The sequence below is a fragment of the Prosopis cineraria genome, unplaced genomic scaffold (assembly GCF_029017545.1).
Source record: "Prosopis cineraria cultivar Desert tree isolate PC_DT_omini unplaced genomic scaffold, ASM2901754v1 PC3, whole genome shotgun sequence".
NCBI lineage: Eukaryota > Viridiplantae > Streptophyta > Magnoliopsida > Fabales > Fabaceae > Prosopis > Prosopis cineraria.
In genome coordinates, this window is record NW_026555334.1 from 38,182,413 (window position 1) to 38,199,513 (window position 17,101).

Below are 17,101 nucleotides of genomic sequence, written 5' to 3' on the forward strand. Positions count from 1 at the left end.
ACTTCAATGAAGATATAATTTCACAAGTTCGTCCAAGTTTCGACGAAGAAAGGCGCGACAATCTTATGAAACAGGCTAAGGTAACCAATTACCTTAAATTTCGTAAACAACATAATTACACTACAAACATGTCTAACCTCCCAAGGACCCTCCACAGTAAACATAAATTCCAGCCTCACCCTTCATCCGGAAATACAGGATTTAATTTACTCATGTCATAATCCATCAACTTAGAAAGAGTCACAAGTACTTTCAATCCAGATAACCTATTTTTGGTAGCCAAATCAGGGAAATTACAAAATGCTTTTACATCTGTCAACTTCCTCAAAATATTTACCCCATTTTTAGTCTCTGTTCGTTGTTCACAACTCATTGGAAACTTTACCCTAATTTAATGCCTGGGAAAAGCATAGTTCTATCGTTTACAACTTGTATTCTATAAAAGAGGCAAGCTTGTTGTTCAAGCAGATGCCTCTGCCACAAGTTCTGTGTCGTCTTCAAGGTTTTTCCTCCTCCGAGCTTCAAGTTTAGATTGGCTGCCAAGAGCATCAGAAATGGCTTTCGGCAGCCAAAAACCAGGTCTCTCAAGGAATGGGGCCCGGTCAAGAACCAAGGGCTCTCTCATAGTTACTTCAATGCCATCGTAGGTCCACAATGTCAAAGCTGCTTCACCTTTTAGACCCAAAGATAACCAACCCAAACCAGCCGTTGCTATATCTATGCTATTAACTTCCCAACTGGCTCCAGAAGCTTTTATTTCCCTCCCTTGCCATGTGCCTAATTCAACTGTGCGATCATTGCCAATGGGTGGCTGGAATACAAATAAAGCCAAATACAGTTAGAATAAGCACAGACATCATGCGTTGCATTTTTAGGAAAATAGTAATATTAATAATAGTAGAGCACGACTTTGTTTCACGCCATGGAAGTTGTATGCATATTGAAACCTACATAGCCTACTTCCCCGGAGAAACCTAACCTGACCTAAAGAATAAAAGGGGAACCTTAAAAGGAGAGGGGAGGAAATAGGCCAGGTTTGCTAGTCAGGTTAGATCGGGTTCTACACTAAACCTTCATAGCAGTTGGTCTGACTTAAATAAAGCATATATAGCTCTAGCCAGAAAAGCATCATTTCTGTGTGTTTTATATCTGTAAGTAGGTCCTTTCTTTGCATGTTGTCACTAGTTATGTGTCTTTTCCATCTCTCTGATAGCCACATGGAGCTCCTTGTTCACAGCCTTTCGTAGAGAACATTCCATAATTACACCCATTTACTTTCAAACTTCTGAATATTGCTATATTGACCCAGTGAAGCTTCTTCTAATGGAAAATCGAAACCTTGTATTTTGCTATGTGCTTATTTGCTTTTGTTTGGGGATGGGGATACTGACATGCGTGTATGATGCAGAAAATATCCATAATTGTGTCAAATACTCCAGAAACAACAGTAGCACGGTTCCTCATTTAAGAATATATACTGCTCACAGGAATCCCACCCCTAACAAATGATCTTGACTTTTGAACATCAATTCCTATATAAGTTGTCTGGCTGAGGAACCAGATCAGTCATCACCAAAATCACCATATTTGACTTCATTTTACTCATTCATCAAGGCAAAGAATGCTCTTCCTGCTCTTCCAAAGCAATCCCTCAGAACTATAGCCCACTCCTTTAGATTTGAAGCATCTACAACTACAAAGTTCATAAATCATCATAGATGTAGTTTTATGGTTTCAAGTATTTGGTTTCACAGATGTTTGTACGCCCCGACCCCGTTTGCTCCCTTCAGGTTTGAACATGTTTGGATCTTATTAGAGTAGAAAGTCCTCTTTTCGGACGAGGTAGTAATTTTTAGCTTTCACACACTAAAGTTGCTCTTCATTTACATAACTTTTATTCAGGCATTCTTGACAAATGTCTAAAAAAAATTAAAGCAAAGATAATCTCAACTCTTCCCTGTTGCCACAATTGTGTCCTATACTAAATACCAAGCAATCAAGAAAGAAAAGCTAGATATACTCGGAACTAAAGCATTGGAATTCACACTAAAATATAACAACAGATTCAGTGCCAATTCTATTCTATGGAGCGCCAAAGTGAGAAACAAAAAACTAAGTAGCGTGAGGGGATGAAAGAAAGATGAAGTAATCATTTATAACACATTTCAACTATCTCGCAGGAAATTCATATGAATATTTCATCAAAACCCCTTATATTACCCAAAAAAAAAAAAAACTAGTTCTAAAAGCTCCTCTTCCCCAGGAACTTAGATGAATAGAAGTCTCAAAATTAGCTTAGTTAGTTGTCTTACGAGGAAGTACTGTTAGTTCAAACAAATTGATTTAAAATATAAGAAGTGTAGAGAGTTGCACTGTTTACAAGCCATAAATATAGATATCTGGAAAATGCAGTACTGAAAGCTCATAGTAAAACAAAATATGACCCTAATATCACTAGTACAATGTCGATTACGACCATAATTAGTTTGACAGGAGAAAAGGAAGATGCTTACCTGCAACCTAAAACCAACATGATTCCTCCAAATCTCATCAGCATTTTCTATTTTCCCCAAGTGCAGAGAAACATTAGGTGATGCCCAAACTGTGACATATATTGTTTCAACAGAAGACTCATTAAGGTCAAGTCTCATCAAACCACCAACATGAACAGCCTGCCCTACCTGTAAGTTTAAACCGATAATTAAATTCTGAGTTCTGACAACATCTCCAATATTCAAATACATGTACTTAACACGTATAATATTAACCTGCCAACTGCAAAAACTCAAAACCAGAAAAGTTAGGCATAAAGCCATGGACAACAGGTCAAGGAAGGGTGTTCATGTTATTTACAACAAATAGCTTCTATCTATGTTCTAGTATAGGAGAATAGATACTAAGGATTACGACTTCACAAGCCTACTTTTCATGTGCATACATGCAAGGCATGATTTACCAGCATGCTCATCCACAAAAAATAAAGCATATACAATAATGTCTCAGTCACATTCCAGGTATGCAGAGGCAGAAAGGACTGCTTTGCTGATATTTTAGCCTCTTTGCCAAACACTTCAAATTTAGCAAGCATATTTTCAGTTAAGATTTAAAGGGTAGATTTATCAAGTACTAATTAAAATTCACAATAATTCAATAAGAAGCGCATTTGTTTCTGCTAGCCCTTAGTTGTTGAGCTTGCGCAAAGCATGCACACAATCCACGCAAGACAAGAAGAAATGCATGTCCGTAATAATTCATGATCTGGATAGAGAGCAACAACAGCAAAAGCAACATGCCTTCATTCTGTATGTCCGTGGCCGAAGCTCCTTTCGTATCTCAACCATTTTTTGCTCATCCCTGTTCAATCTCATTGACATTAAATATGGATGCAAAAGCCCTGGAGTGTCAAACATCTTGGCCTTCGCTGACAAAATTCCTCCAGTCCTCAAGATCCCAAGTGTCGTTCCAGGAACTGGAGCTTCCGTGAGTTTCGTAACCTTAGCTCCTTCCTTCTTGGCAAATGCATTGATTAGCGTAGACTTGCCTGCATTTTGAGCTCCAATTACCCACACATTCCCGCGAGGACCAGCCAATTCTTTTATGAAGGAAAGCAGGTTCCTTACACCTAAATCTTTTCGTGCACTGACCATATAAACCCCCCTTAACTTGGGTGCTCCACCAGCCCTTGCACGCTGCCGCACCCATCTATCTAACCTTGCGGGAGAGACTTGAGACGGAAGAAGATCAACTTTTGTTGCCACGAGAACAAGCTTTGGCAGCTTCTTGCTTAGCTTAGGGTCGTCCATGGTTCTTTCCAGGGCCTTGAACAGTGATTTTGCGGCTGTTCTAGGAAATGAACCATCAAAATCGACACAATCCACAACCATGACAACTACACTGGCACTGCCGCTGCCAGAAGGTTTCATCAGCCGGGTAGAAATTAACCTATCAAAATCAAAATCAGGTATTAAATTCTCAGCTGTTTGATTTTTCACCTGCCCATAATTCCTCAATGAATGGCACCGAGCACAAACAGTAACCTCATCTTTCCCCTTCTCAGCTTCCCTAGCCATTTTCTTTTTCTCAGCTTTGGACACTTTCTTTTTCTTTGCCCTATTCAGAGTCTCCTCCGTGATGTTACCATACCCAACCCCCGCTGGAGTAAATCCGTCCACAATCAGCTTGTCATCCTCTTCTTCGAGTAATTTAGCTTCCCACTCGTCAGAATCCCAATCAAACTGATCTGATAATCCCCCTTTGATTTCTTCGAACTCATCTTCACTTTCATCCAAAAACCCCTCGTCGTCCTCATCATCTTCTTCAAATCCACCCTCATCAAACCCTTCAAGTTCACTATCAAGCACATCGTTCTCGTCCGAAATTTCTGCCACTTTAAGCTTCCTTTGTTGATAGTACCCAGGAACGTTTGGGTCTTTATCTTGCATAAAGACTCCACAACCAGGGCAAATAGGTCCACGACTTTCGTCTTCATCTCTGCCTTCACTGAACACGGGATTTCTACTGTCTTTCCTAGAAGTGAGTTTCCCATTATTGTTCCGGATTGTCTGAATGGTGGACTGATTATTCAGCGCAAAACGAATCGGTGGACAGGCTTTCTTAAAGCATTTGCGAGTCTCTATACGAAAGTCTGAAGAACGATGTTTCAGGCAATGGGATTTCCGCAGGAGAGAGTAATTAAAGCAGATGAAGAGGATTAGCGATATTACCTGGGAAATGAAGGAAGCTTGGAAGTAGATACTCGTGTATAGTGTTTTCGGGGGCAAGCTTCGAACTCAGCTTAGCGGAAGTAGAAGGAACTTTTATCGGGGACATCAAGATAGCCATAGCGTCAAGGCCCAAGGTATTAGGAGAGCCGATGTCTCAGTACATAAAAATGTGTGTGTGTGTGAAGATAGAAGATGGCAACATTGAAGTAAAATGAGGCTGTACTTTCAGAGTTCAAACTCTCGCCGAACAGTGCTTCGCACCAGCAAACCCGCCCGGGTTTATCCAATTGATGGTGCTGGCGGAGAACTGACGGGAGCAGTTTCGGTACTCCAGACCAGATTTGATATGGCGACATAATTTTATTTTTATATTTTAATTTATCATACTGTTTCAGTTTATAAGATTTTTTTTTTTTTGTAAAACTAGTATGGTACCTATGTCATGAACGGGGTATTTTTGTAACTTAAAATAATTTTATTTTAAAATATTAATCAATATAAATGAGAAAAATTTGCATAAAATAAATTACAATATTAACTAATAAGATGAGTGTAGAATTATAAAAATAAAAACTAAAAAATTCATCATGAATCCTCAAATACCTTAAAATTATGGTGGCCTCTCTCTCCATACCTTTTACTTCTTTTCTTTGACTCATTTATCAAATTTCTTTATTTTGTTTTGTTTTCACTTTAGTAGAAAAGCTACCATAATTGATCAAATCTAATACCCTACAGTTGTCGAAATATCTTTTTTGTAAACTATAATATACTTTATTATTTTTATTATGCTGATATTGCAATTTTTTCTTTATTATTTATAGGTTTATCTAATAATTAGATAGTTTGTAATGTTGTTTTCATATATAATCCATGAAAAATTAAGATTGTAAGGTAAATATAAAAATTGCATGGCTCCATCTTTTCTATTAAATCACATGAGGGTAGAAATTTTTTTAAAGTACTATAATTTTTTTTGATTTATAAATATCAACAAATAAACATTAATATATATTGAAAATTTAATTTTCAACGCAAACATCAATATTTTCAAACTTGCAACTAAGATATTACAATATAAAATATCATTAAGATCAAAACACAAATTTAATGGTTAAGCCATTATTTTTCAAATACAAATTCTATATAATTTTAAAATTTAAAATTTGATTAATTCATTTGATATTTATAATTGAAATAAAAATTAAAATTAAACACAAATCATTAAAATATCATTTGAAATTAAGAAATTTGGATCACTATGAGTAAATTATTATAAGTATGCTTTTGAAAAAAGATTTATAAAAAGGTGCCCAAGAGCTAAGATATATGAAGAGTGAAAGAAAAATTATTTTGTGTTGATGTGAAGAACCATGTCAATATATATCTTCCTCTTCATTCAATTTTAATATACCTGTAGAGTTGTAAAATGATTACCAAATCATCATACAATTTACAATAAATATTTCAAAAACTAAAAATTAAATTCTATAAAACCATAACTTCACAAAAATAGAGCACAATAAGTTTTTTCAATTCGGTTGCTTATGAAAGACTGATTTAAAATGATGGAGAAAAATTTAGTAAAAAAATTGCAAAATGCATGCTTATGTGCAATTATCTGGTATCTACTATGAATATGAGATATATCAAAAATTAAATTGCTCTTTCGATATCTACAAGTACATAACAATCCCATCACACCATTGACTAGGAATGAAAAATCATCATAAAAGATAACACAAGGGGTGAGATGGTATTGGTGACGAGGGGAGAAGCCAGAGATAATGAGAGTTTTGTGATTTTGCTTGTCTTGATGAGAAAATGGAGCAATTAAATGATATTAGAATTGAAAGAAAATCTCGTATGCTTTATAACTGCTCAATGTGATCATGTATTTGTATAATTAGAATTTTAAAACTAAAAATAAGAAAAAAAAAATAATGAAAGTTATGATGATAGGAGAGTGGGAGAGAAATGAGAGAAAATAGGAATTAAAATAACTCATTTAATTTTAAGTATAACACTTTTTTAATATTTAAGAAGATTTGATAGAAAATCTAATGTACATGCTAAAATTGTATATTTTAGGTGGTAAAGAAGTTGAAAAGTTATGACAATGAATAAAACTATGAGAAAGAAAATTTAGGAATAAAAGGAAGTAGTTTTTATGATTTAAGATAATATTGTTATCATCTATAAAAAAATTGATATTATGTAAAAAAATTATTCTTACAAATTAATGTTGACGTGGATAACTTATAAATATTTTATTAATTCATACATTTATCATTAAGTTTTTATTTATTTATTTATATGATTTGATTTGAAAAAAATTATTTAAATTATTATTCATAAAATTATCATACCAATTCAAAATTACTCACAAAATAACAATATTCAAGAAATTATATTTGAGATTATGAGAGAGAATATCAAAAATAAAATTTTAAATTGTGAATCAGTTGGGAAATTATATCTAGGATTTTGAGATTATGAGAGAGAAGTTACATTTTTAAATTACAATCTTATAAATTAGAAAATATATTTTTAAAAATTAATAATGATGTAAATAGCATGGAATTGTAATATTTTAAAAAAACTCATACATGTCAAACTTGAAAAAGTGTTTCTTATTTATTCATATATATATATATATATATATTCTCACCAAATTCTACATGAATAATTGATCTAAGAAGTTATTAGAATGGTAGAATAATCAAAATAACTATTCATATTTAAATTTAATTATATGCATGAATTAAAAAATACAAATTAAATCGTAGAGTAAGGAGGTTATTAGAATGATAAGATACTGAATAGCTAACCATATCTAAAAGAGGAATCATAAGGTTAGGAAATCATTAGATCATGAGTTAAGAAGTTACTGGAATGAATAATCTCACTAACTATCTAAATTTAAATTTAATTATATGTATGAATTAAAAAAATAAAAAAAACTAAATTGTAAAGCAAGGAAGTTATTAAAATGATAGAATCCTGAATAACTAATCATATCTAAAAGAGAAATAGCGAGATTAAAAAATTATTAGATCATGGGTTAAGAAGTGACTAAAAGGAAGGAATAAAAATAAATTATATTCATGAATTAAAAATAATTTTATAAATGAAATCTTACGTGGTTTTCTGAAATTATAGTATTTGAAGAAAATGACACCTGTCATCCATAGAGATGTGCTTGTTATTCTTCTATTATATATATAGATTACACATACAATAATACTCCTCCCATCCTAAATTACAGGATACTTTTGAAGGAATTTCTTTATTTTAAAATATAAAATATTTTAAATAAATTAAGGTTTCATTAATTGCACCAATTTTAATATTACTCTTTCTCTCTTTATAATTAATTTCTATCCTTTCTCTTTTCAGTATATTAAATGATGGGTATTTTTAAAAGTTTATATTTTTGTTTTGAAAATATAAGGTTATTAAGTGTATTTAATGAGATTTATTGGTATGTAAGATTTTATTTAAAGTGTTTTATAATTTGAGATGAAGGGAATAATTTATTAATAATGTTTAGGACAAATGCTCAAATTAACTCTTAAATTTTAGATCAAGTAGTATCACATTTATTATGTAAATTTTTTTCTTAATTTTTTTTAAAAAGTATAATCTAACCCTTGTCATTAACAAAAAGTCAACTAAAAAATGATAAAAAAAGTCTCAAAAATTACAAAATAGATTAAAAAATTATAGATAAGGAACTGAAAAATTACAAAAATGGCAAAAAAATTTGATTTTTTCTTGTAATTTTTGAGATCCTTTTTTGTCATGTTCTGGTCAGCTAATAGTCAAAGATAATTTTTGTTAATGATAAAGGCTAAATTGTACCATTTTAAAAGTCAATACAGCAACTTACACAATAAATAAATTTAGGGTCTATAGTATTTGTAATATTCCAATTTTTAATTTTCTAATTTGCTAAGCTTAATTAGGATAATTAAGTAAGTTAATGTGATATGTGGTCAAAAGAGAATAATAAATATTTTTAGTTAGAATTTCAAATATAATTTAGGTTTAAAGTAAAATTGGGTTACTTAGAGACCAAAAAGTGAAGAAAAACAAGTTAAAAAACCTTTGTGTCACATACTACAGCGCATGTACGATGCACCGCGGCACACAAAGCCACTAAGAAAGCGTTGTCTTCTCTGTATCACATGTTGCAGTGCGTGGGGACATGCGTCGCGGTGCACAGTGTGAATTCTACAGAATTTAGTCGCAATTTGATAAGAAAAACATAAAGGAAGGGAAAGGGAAATGGAGGAGCTCATATTTGCTTTACTAGGACACAACCTAGGGGAGAATTTAAGAAAGTTTAAAGCTCCAAATCATCTAACGTAAGATTCTTAAACCTTTTTTCTTATTTTTCTCTTCCATTTTCTCAAGAATTTAGGTTAAAGTTTAAATAAGGATGATGATTTCAATCCATATAGGGTATGGGTTTGAACCCCTTGACTCAAATGAAGTTAATAGAAGTTGTTTAGAGTATTTAAATATAATATTAATGATTTTAGTGGTTATTCGATGGTGAGCCCAATGTGTTGATTGATTTTGAATAAATGAAATGTGAAAAACAAGTGAGTATTGATGATGGTATGATCAGTGGGCAGGAGTTCACCTAGGAATTAGGAGTAGAGAAAAAACCATATAGTATTTAGGCTGTCCTTTAGTGCACGAGAGTATAGCTTTATCCTGCAGTTTATTGAGGGACGGTCCCATAGTTTGTCGAAAGACTAAAACCTAACTTTCTCTACTAATTCAATGAGGAGAATAGCCTGGGGTATAAGACAACCTAAAGATTCGAGAAAGGGTAAAGTTGTGGTCCGAGAGTGAGTCATGTGATTTTTGATCGGGTCACACCTCATGATTGGTGAGCTTAAATAATTCAGTCACACGAACGAAGCCCTATTTAGTGTTATAATCCAGGGTTTTAGTTTGAGAAAATAAGGAGGATTTAAGGTTGGTTGATCATTGCTTATATAAATATATGACATGTCACATTTTTTTGAGTTATGGCAAGTTGCGGGTTGTAACGGGTCATGATCACATGTGTGAGTATCTTGTGATTATGTATATAACATATGTGAGATGAAAAACTTGTTAATTGGATTGATAAGTATTGGTATGTGCTAAAGCATGTTTTAAATACTTTGGTTTCATATGTGTATGTTTGATTTACAATTGATATATAACTGCATAGGGTAGGTTTTATCTTAATTGCTGAGTGGCTAAACTCACTTTTTTCATTTAACACTTTTCAAGCGGTTTTACCTTAGTTGCTGAGTGGCTAAACTCACTTTTTTCATTTAACACTTTTCAAGCTCTAGCTCTGGTGTAAAAAGGGAGAAAGCTCAAAAGGCTATGAATTAACACATTCCTGTTGTGTACCTTTAGCTTAGATTTATTTTGTGTAATAGAATTTGAATGCCAATTCTAGATTGCATGCCATCATATTTGTACTATTTTATTGTTACAAATGTCTAATTCGTATTTTGGGCCCTGAGTATTATGCATGTTGAGATATATATTTTATAGGACCAAAATACTAGAGCAAGTGAAAAAATGAGGATTTGAACATGTTACATTGATTTTTTATGTAATGCAATAGAAATTTATTGTTTTTGGTAGGGTTGAGGAGTAAATTTATGCTATACTTGTGTTTTAGTGCATGTAATGTGTTGTACTGGTAGTTTTAAATCTAACAGATATGGTCTAAGTTTTAAAAAAGGCTGTTGGTACTTGTTAAGAGTTTTGGACACCCTTTTTATGTGAAAGTTGTGAAGAATGGTCAAAATATGTTTGGATGTTCAACTTTTTAGTGTGATTTGTTTTAGAAGTAAAATTCATGTCATTAGCTAATTCATGAAAAGAGCTTTTTGTAGACATCTAGATCACAACATTTGGACGTCGGACGGAAAATCAGGGCGCATTGGAAGTTTCTAAATTCTGCTATCAAATGACAGCAGAATTTACTGATTTTTCATGCAACACAACACAATGTATGACATAAAGAGCAATACGCTGCGACACAACGTGCATGAGCCATAGTGCATTTCCCTGTTTCACAACATATGAGTTGTTTTTCAATCATTTTCAATTTCTTTCACTCCTCTAAAGTAATCCATGCTTTCATAACTTATTTTTACTCTAATATAAAAAGTTATAATAATTTTAAACTTATTTTGATTTAGAAAACTTGGGATCCCTTAAGTTTGAACTAAAATTTGGTAATTACCTTTTAGTGTTAATCTTTTGATTACCTTAAGTCTTATTAGTTAATTGTATTCAGTAAAGTGAGAATTTACAATATTACTGAACTTAAAGTTTAAGAGATAATTTACTCATTTATCCTGAAATTTGTCAAATATTCTGATTAATATAATATTAGAAGGCCCATTTTATTATACTCCACCCAAGTAATTAATGAGAATATTTTAAATAAGTCAAATGTTATATTTATTGAAAATTTTAAGTATCTTTTTTAAAAATATAAATTAATTATTGTGGTTCGTGTGCATTGTGCTTTACAAATTTATTTTTTAAAATACAAATATAAATTTTTAAAAATATACTTAATTTAATATAATTTTATTTTCAAAACATTAAATAGAGAGAAAAAATATAATAACAAAAAATTAATTTAGAACAAGTATAATTAATAAAAAAATTTGTCTAATTACTTTATACTTTGGGACATCAAATCACTTCAAACAAATTTTTATAAAGCAAAATGAGTATTTTAATGTGTATATAATTTGGAATCAAAATAATTTTATAACCATCATTCTATTAGAAAATAATTTTTTATGTAAAAAATGTTAAAGCTAATCATTAAAATCAATTTTAGACAATGTGGATTTCACACAATTGCTACTGCTGCTGCTACATGAGCACCGAAACTCAACCTTAGAACTGAAAACCATAAGGATAGGGTCTTTGGGATGGAAACCTGTGAGTCTGAGGTTTGTTGACATAAAATTTGCGGTTCAATGTCGAGGCGATAATTTGGACAATCCCAATGAATTAATCTTGAATAAACTTAAAAAAATTCAAAGTTAGACTTGAGAGTTTAGAATATTTTTTTTACTTTGAACTTATATGAGTTGTTCAAATAAAATTAGAACAAACTTGAGCTTGAATGAGCTTAGTCCAAATATTTCAAATTCATTTTCATTAATAATAAAATAAGATAAAAATAAGATGAAAATTGAAAATATTAATTTTTTAAATGAAAAATGAAAATAGATAAAAAATAAAATAGTATTTAATAATTCTGGCTAGCTCAAATAAACCTGAAAGCTTGAGGGGTTGGGGGGCAAGCTTGATTATATGATCTTTTTATATGTTAATTAGGGTATTTTAAAATTGATTCAAAATAAATCTACTCTGAATAAATTTGACTCATCCAAATTACTATTTCTCAAACATGACTCTATACTATTTGCTCTATGCTATATCATACAGTTCATGTCTACATATCCATTCCAGTGGCTAAAAAATTATCTGTACAATATCAAATGTAAAATGTATATAATGAAATTAATAAATGCTTTGTTTATAAAATGTCACGTGGCAAATGTGTATGTAATAATTATAATTCTAATTTGATAAAAAATTGTATAGTATATGTTTTGCTTATGTTGTGTGAAAATAAATCATATTGTTCATGGGATATAAAAGTTGATTTTATACATGATATTAATATTAAGAATTTAGTCAAAAATCTTGCTTTCATGTCATGCATAAACTAGTTAATTTATACGTTTAGTACTCTTATACTTTTAATAACTAACTATTTAATCATATCATGCCACATAAGCATTTTTCTATATTGAGAACAACGAGAGAGAAATATGAGCATGGTTTGTAAAAACCGATCGGATTAGCCAATCAAATCGGAGGTCAAGCAAGTTGGGCTGTTATTTTTTTTATTTTTCTTATTCCTAAAACAACCACCATTTAGAGGTTTAGAAGATTAAAAAAAAAATTCAAAAGCCTACCCTTATCCTCTCCTTATGTAACCAATCTTCTTGCCTCTCATCCCTAGCCACTCTCTCATCTTTCGTTCATCGTCCTACCCCAAACATTCTCCTTATTGGTTGAGCTTCTTAACACTAACATAACTTCAAGCTTCGACGACCTTCTAGGCATTCCTGACAACTTTTTCATGACCCTCGTGGGTCAGTGGGGAGCCTTTTACCTTCTTGACCTTCACCTCTGGCAACTTCTTTGTTACCCATGAGCTATAAAGAAGAAGCAAAGTGATCAATTTAGAGAAGGCTTTGAACTAGCTTCTCAGCATGCTTGGAGAAGAAAATGTAAAAACAGGAGAGGAATGAAATTGAGAAGAAAGAGGGCAAAGAAGATCTTTTGAGTGCTGCGGTGTCTTGAAAAATGAAAATGGAAGAAGTGCATACTTATAGCAATGTGAAGAAGAAGAGTGATGAGAGCATGGAGTGATCAAAGAAACTTTTTCAAAATGCAATGTTAGAAAAAACAATAATAAGAAGGGGAAGAGTGGTCAGAGTATACCTTCGGTAACGTGAAGGGGCAGAAAAGTTGTTTTACTCTTCAATGTTTCTATGATATAAATTATATTTTTTTATATAAGATGAAGTTGTTTTTTTTAGGAAAATTTTTATCTTATATTATTTTATTATGACACGCTTGACTCTGATTTGACCCCTAACCACTGACCCCTAATCTCAATTGATTTAATAACTGATTTAATTTTCAATACCTTGACATGAAGAGAGAAGCGTGCCTCAACCTAATGAATGAATGTTTAAACTCAAAAAATAGCATGGGCCCAACAATTGGGCCCAGTGAGGGATGAGGGTGGGAAGCCCATAAGATGGAGAATTTTAATACATACATTAAACCAATCAACATCCAAGAGTACCAAGTCACTGAAAAAAGGGAAGAAACAGAATGACATCACAACTCACAAGACACATGTTTACTCACAAAATATATCCAATTCCTCAACTTACCTACCCAAATTTGATTGAGTGTTTCAATGACACTAACTGCTTTAATGATAGAGTAATACTTGCAGTAATAATTGAATGTGCTAATTAGTTGAATGACTACATGTGTTTGATGTTGCCTGAGATTACTTCAATTGTGATGATTATATTCAAAAATTTACCCAAATTATTAATTTTTTTTATGATCTATACACTATTGAATTCATGAACACTATCAATTACTCTAGTTTATCTCCTTATAAACTTACATTGAAGATAGAATCACCAATATTAATGTCGTCAAGGAGAATTGATCAAGTATCTAATTTTTATAATGGAACAAGATTACATGTTACTCACCTTGAAAAAACCATCATAGGAGCAATAACAGTGAATGGTTCAAACAAATATCATAGAGTTCTTATTCATCGTATGAATATAAATTTTTCTGAAATTAGGTGGCCTTTTTGCATGTAACGAAAACAAATTTTTTATTACACTTTCATTTGCTGTAATGATTATCATGAGTCAAGGCAATCATTAAAGTACGTTGACGTTTATCTGCCAAATCCGGTTTCCACACGTGGCCGATCATTAAAGTATGAGGGTACTTTTGAAAGTTCATGGTGATAATCATCATCCAAAAACAGCTAATGTTGTCTGTGTGGGAGGTATTTCGGTTCTTGGGATAATAAATTTGCTCACTTAACAATGATTTGAAAGTGTAAGTTCCAGCCATCATTTTTTATTGTCAATCCATATTTGGTTGTCTCTGACATGCATGTTCTAATCACATTGATCTGCATTATGTGCAGGAATACCCAATGGTCTTATATCAAAAATCATTGAACAGACTTTAGTGCTGAACATGTATTTTCTTTCGTTTTTGTTCAAATCAATTGGACTGATGTAGGCTATTGATTAATTCGTTATCATGTACATGCCTCATTTCTGAGCAAGTGTAATTGCTGTGATTGACTGAAGACTTGTTAATCTTGGAGTAGTGATTCTATAACAAATTGCTGGTGGATAAATACGTGACTTCTTGCATAGATATCCTTTGGAGATGCCTATGTAATACGCCAAGCAAAGTATTTGTACGGGGAGTCAATGCTAATTTGAGTACAGGATAAGAAAGAAGGATATACCTGGCCTTAATTCTAACCTTCCCGGCTGGCTCTGAAGCTGATCGAGTGTTTATCTAAAAAACATCACACTTAGCTTGAAATCCCTTGTTTGTTTTCCGGGGACATCCAGTGAAATGTTTTGGTTTTTATTATAATAGATAGAACCCGTGGTCTGGTCAAATTTAATACACATATACACGCACGCATGCACATATGTATGCCTAATGATGAAATCGGCAGAGACGATAGACAAAATGATCGGTGCACATATATGAATAACACGAAGAAAATCAAGAAAGGTTAAAGTGATTTTCTTAAATTAAAAATAAAAAATAAATGGAAAAATATTAGTACACACAACTCTTGTTAAATTAACCTCAATTAACTTGAGAGTGACCCTGCTATATAACAGACTACGGAGTTAAATCCAGACTCAGGCAAGGACGCATGTCGGTCTGGATGAAACCTGATTAATCTGCACTTTCCACGTGAAATCCAAGTGAGACGTTGTGATGAAAATTCCAATCAAGGTCTGACCACGTGTCTCGTAGTCCCGAACCCTGGCTTACATCCCCCGCTCCTGTGTGGCACTTTGAAAGCCATGCACCGCACCACCATCCTCCACGTGCCTCCCATGCTCACCGAATCACCCTGCACTCAGCTCATATACCCCCCGCCCTCAACCCTTCTCCCCTTCTTCATCTCCGTTATCATCAGAGAAAACACCCAAGAACGACGCCGCTTATACACTCCCCATGATAAGCCCTCCATCCTCACCGCCATGGGAAGCCCTTCTCCTCGTCGCTCACCACCTTGATCCCAAAACCCTTGCCATTGCCTCCTGCGTTTCCAAATTATGGTCCATTTCAATGTCCTCCGACCATCTCTGGAGACCCATCTTCATCTCCCACTTCCCCTCTCTCTCCACCCTTCAACACGCTCACCCCACCGTCTCCTTCCGCCGCCTCTTCGCCATAGGCCGTGCCGCCTCCAAGCGCCGCCTTCAGAACCCTGCGAAACCCAAGCTTTCCCTCAATGACCTCCTCTTCGTCATCTCCGTCTCCACACCAGAGTGCCGTGTCTTTACATTGATGGTCCCCGGCGACGAGATGGTCGCCGATCCACACGGCTTGTTCCGATTTGATTTTGAGATCTGCGAAAGCGAGTGGGTAAGGGAGGGTCTGGAAGAAGTGAAGGTCACTTGGAATGTGATATTGGAAGGGTGGAAAGAGGTATTCTGCATGATGGATAGCGTCGGGAAGTTGGGGTTTCAGGCGGGTGGCGACTGTTGGTTTTCGGTGGAGCTTCCGACTCCGGGATGTTGTTCAAATGTGGTGGCGAGCTCTGTGGTGGCGGATTTAAAATTAGGGATTTGCAGTGGGAAGGAGAGAGATGGGAAGGTGAGAACGAAGAAGGTGACTGTGGGGATTTTGAACATTATGGATTGGAGATATGTACGCGTTGAGGATGGCCTCAGGTATCTGCAGCATTTTCTTAACTGTGATTCGTAACGTTTGTCATTGTGTAACTTGAGGAAATGGTCTCAGGCGCGCCCTTACAAAGCTCAAGTCTTAACCTTTGAGCCCAATCACTGGTGAAAAAAAAAAAAAGCTTATCGAGCTCAATCAATGTTTGAACTCTTGTTCATCTTGGAAGCCCGTGTTCATCTTCTCTTTTCCTCTCCTTCTTCAATATAGGTTCGTGCAAGTTTGAAGTCTTTTATAATAGTTTTTGGGCCTGAGAACCTTCTTATAGTTGTTCGCAGGACTTCTCTTGTTGTGTATCTTTTGTTGTGGCCCCGTTAGTCGTTCACTTTTTCGTACTTCCAAAAAGTAATCACTGATCAGCATTGCAAATGTTCGTAGATAGCCCAATTGGGTAATCTTGTATTGTAGGCCAGTAGACAGTAGTTTTGTTGATTTCTTCTGTGTACTCGGGGCCGCGCGCTTGTGTATAAAGCGAATTGGATAATATCATCGCCATCGTGATCAGTCGCTCCGTCATTACCCTCAGTCTCTCATAACAATCTCATTCAGACGATCATGATCTAATAATGCTCTGATGCGACACTTAATATGGGCATTGTATGCGCTGTTAAAATTTAGATTAACAATTTAAATAAATTTACTCTGTCAGTCAAAATATAAATTTATAACTATTTTTCATGATACAGTTATGTGTAATGACAGTTAAATTAACATAAAAATTATAAACCCTCCATTCTTTTAACCTCTGGGCGGTGAGGTCT

The 17,101-nt window shown here is 33.6% G+C and overlaps 2 protein-coding genes across 2 annotated transcripts; one reads left to right on the plus strand and one right to left on the minus strand.

The window, feature by feature from the left end:
* Nucleotides 1-181: 181 nt before the first annotated feature.
* Nucleotides 182-5,062, minus strand: LOC129305834 (GTP-binding protein BRASSINAZOLE INSENSITIVE PALE GREEN 2, chloroplastic). Its single transcript, XM_054945978.1, has 4 exons — nucleotides 4,725-5,062; nucleotides 3,294-4,645; nucleotides 2,514-2,681; nucleotides 182-811 (listed from the first exon to the last, which is right to left on the minus strand). Exons 1-4 carry the CDS (start codon nucleotides 4,840-4,842, stop codon nucleotides 461-463), a joined length of 1,989 nt encoding a protein of 662 aa, XP_054801953.1. The 5' UTR covers nucleotides 4,843-5,062; the 3' UTR covers nucleotides 182-460.
* Nucleotides 4,936-16,839, plus strand: LOC129305589 (probable F-box protein At5g04010). The gene is made up of 2 exons (XM_054945582.1): nucleotides 4,936-5,049; nucleotides 15,453-16,839. The coding sequence occupies exons 1-2, from the start codon at nucleotides 4,936-4,938 to the stop codon at nucleotides 16,362-16,364; spliced, it is 1,026 nt and encodes a 341-aa protein (XP_054801557.1). The 3' UTR covers nucleotides 16,365-16,839.
* Nucleotides 16,840-17,101: the final 262 nt, after the last annotated feature.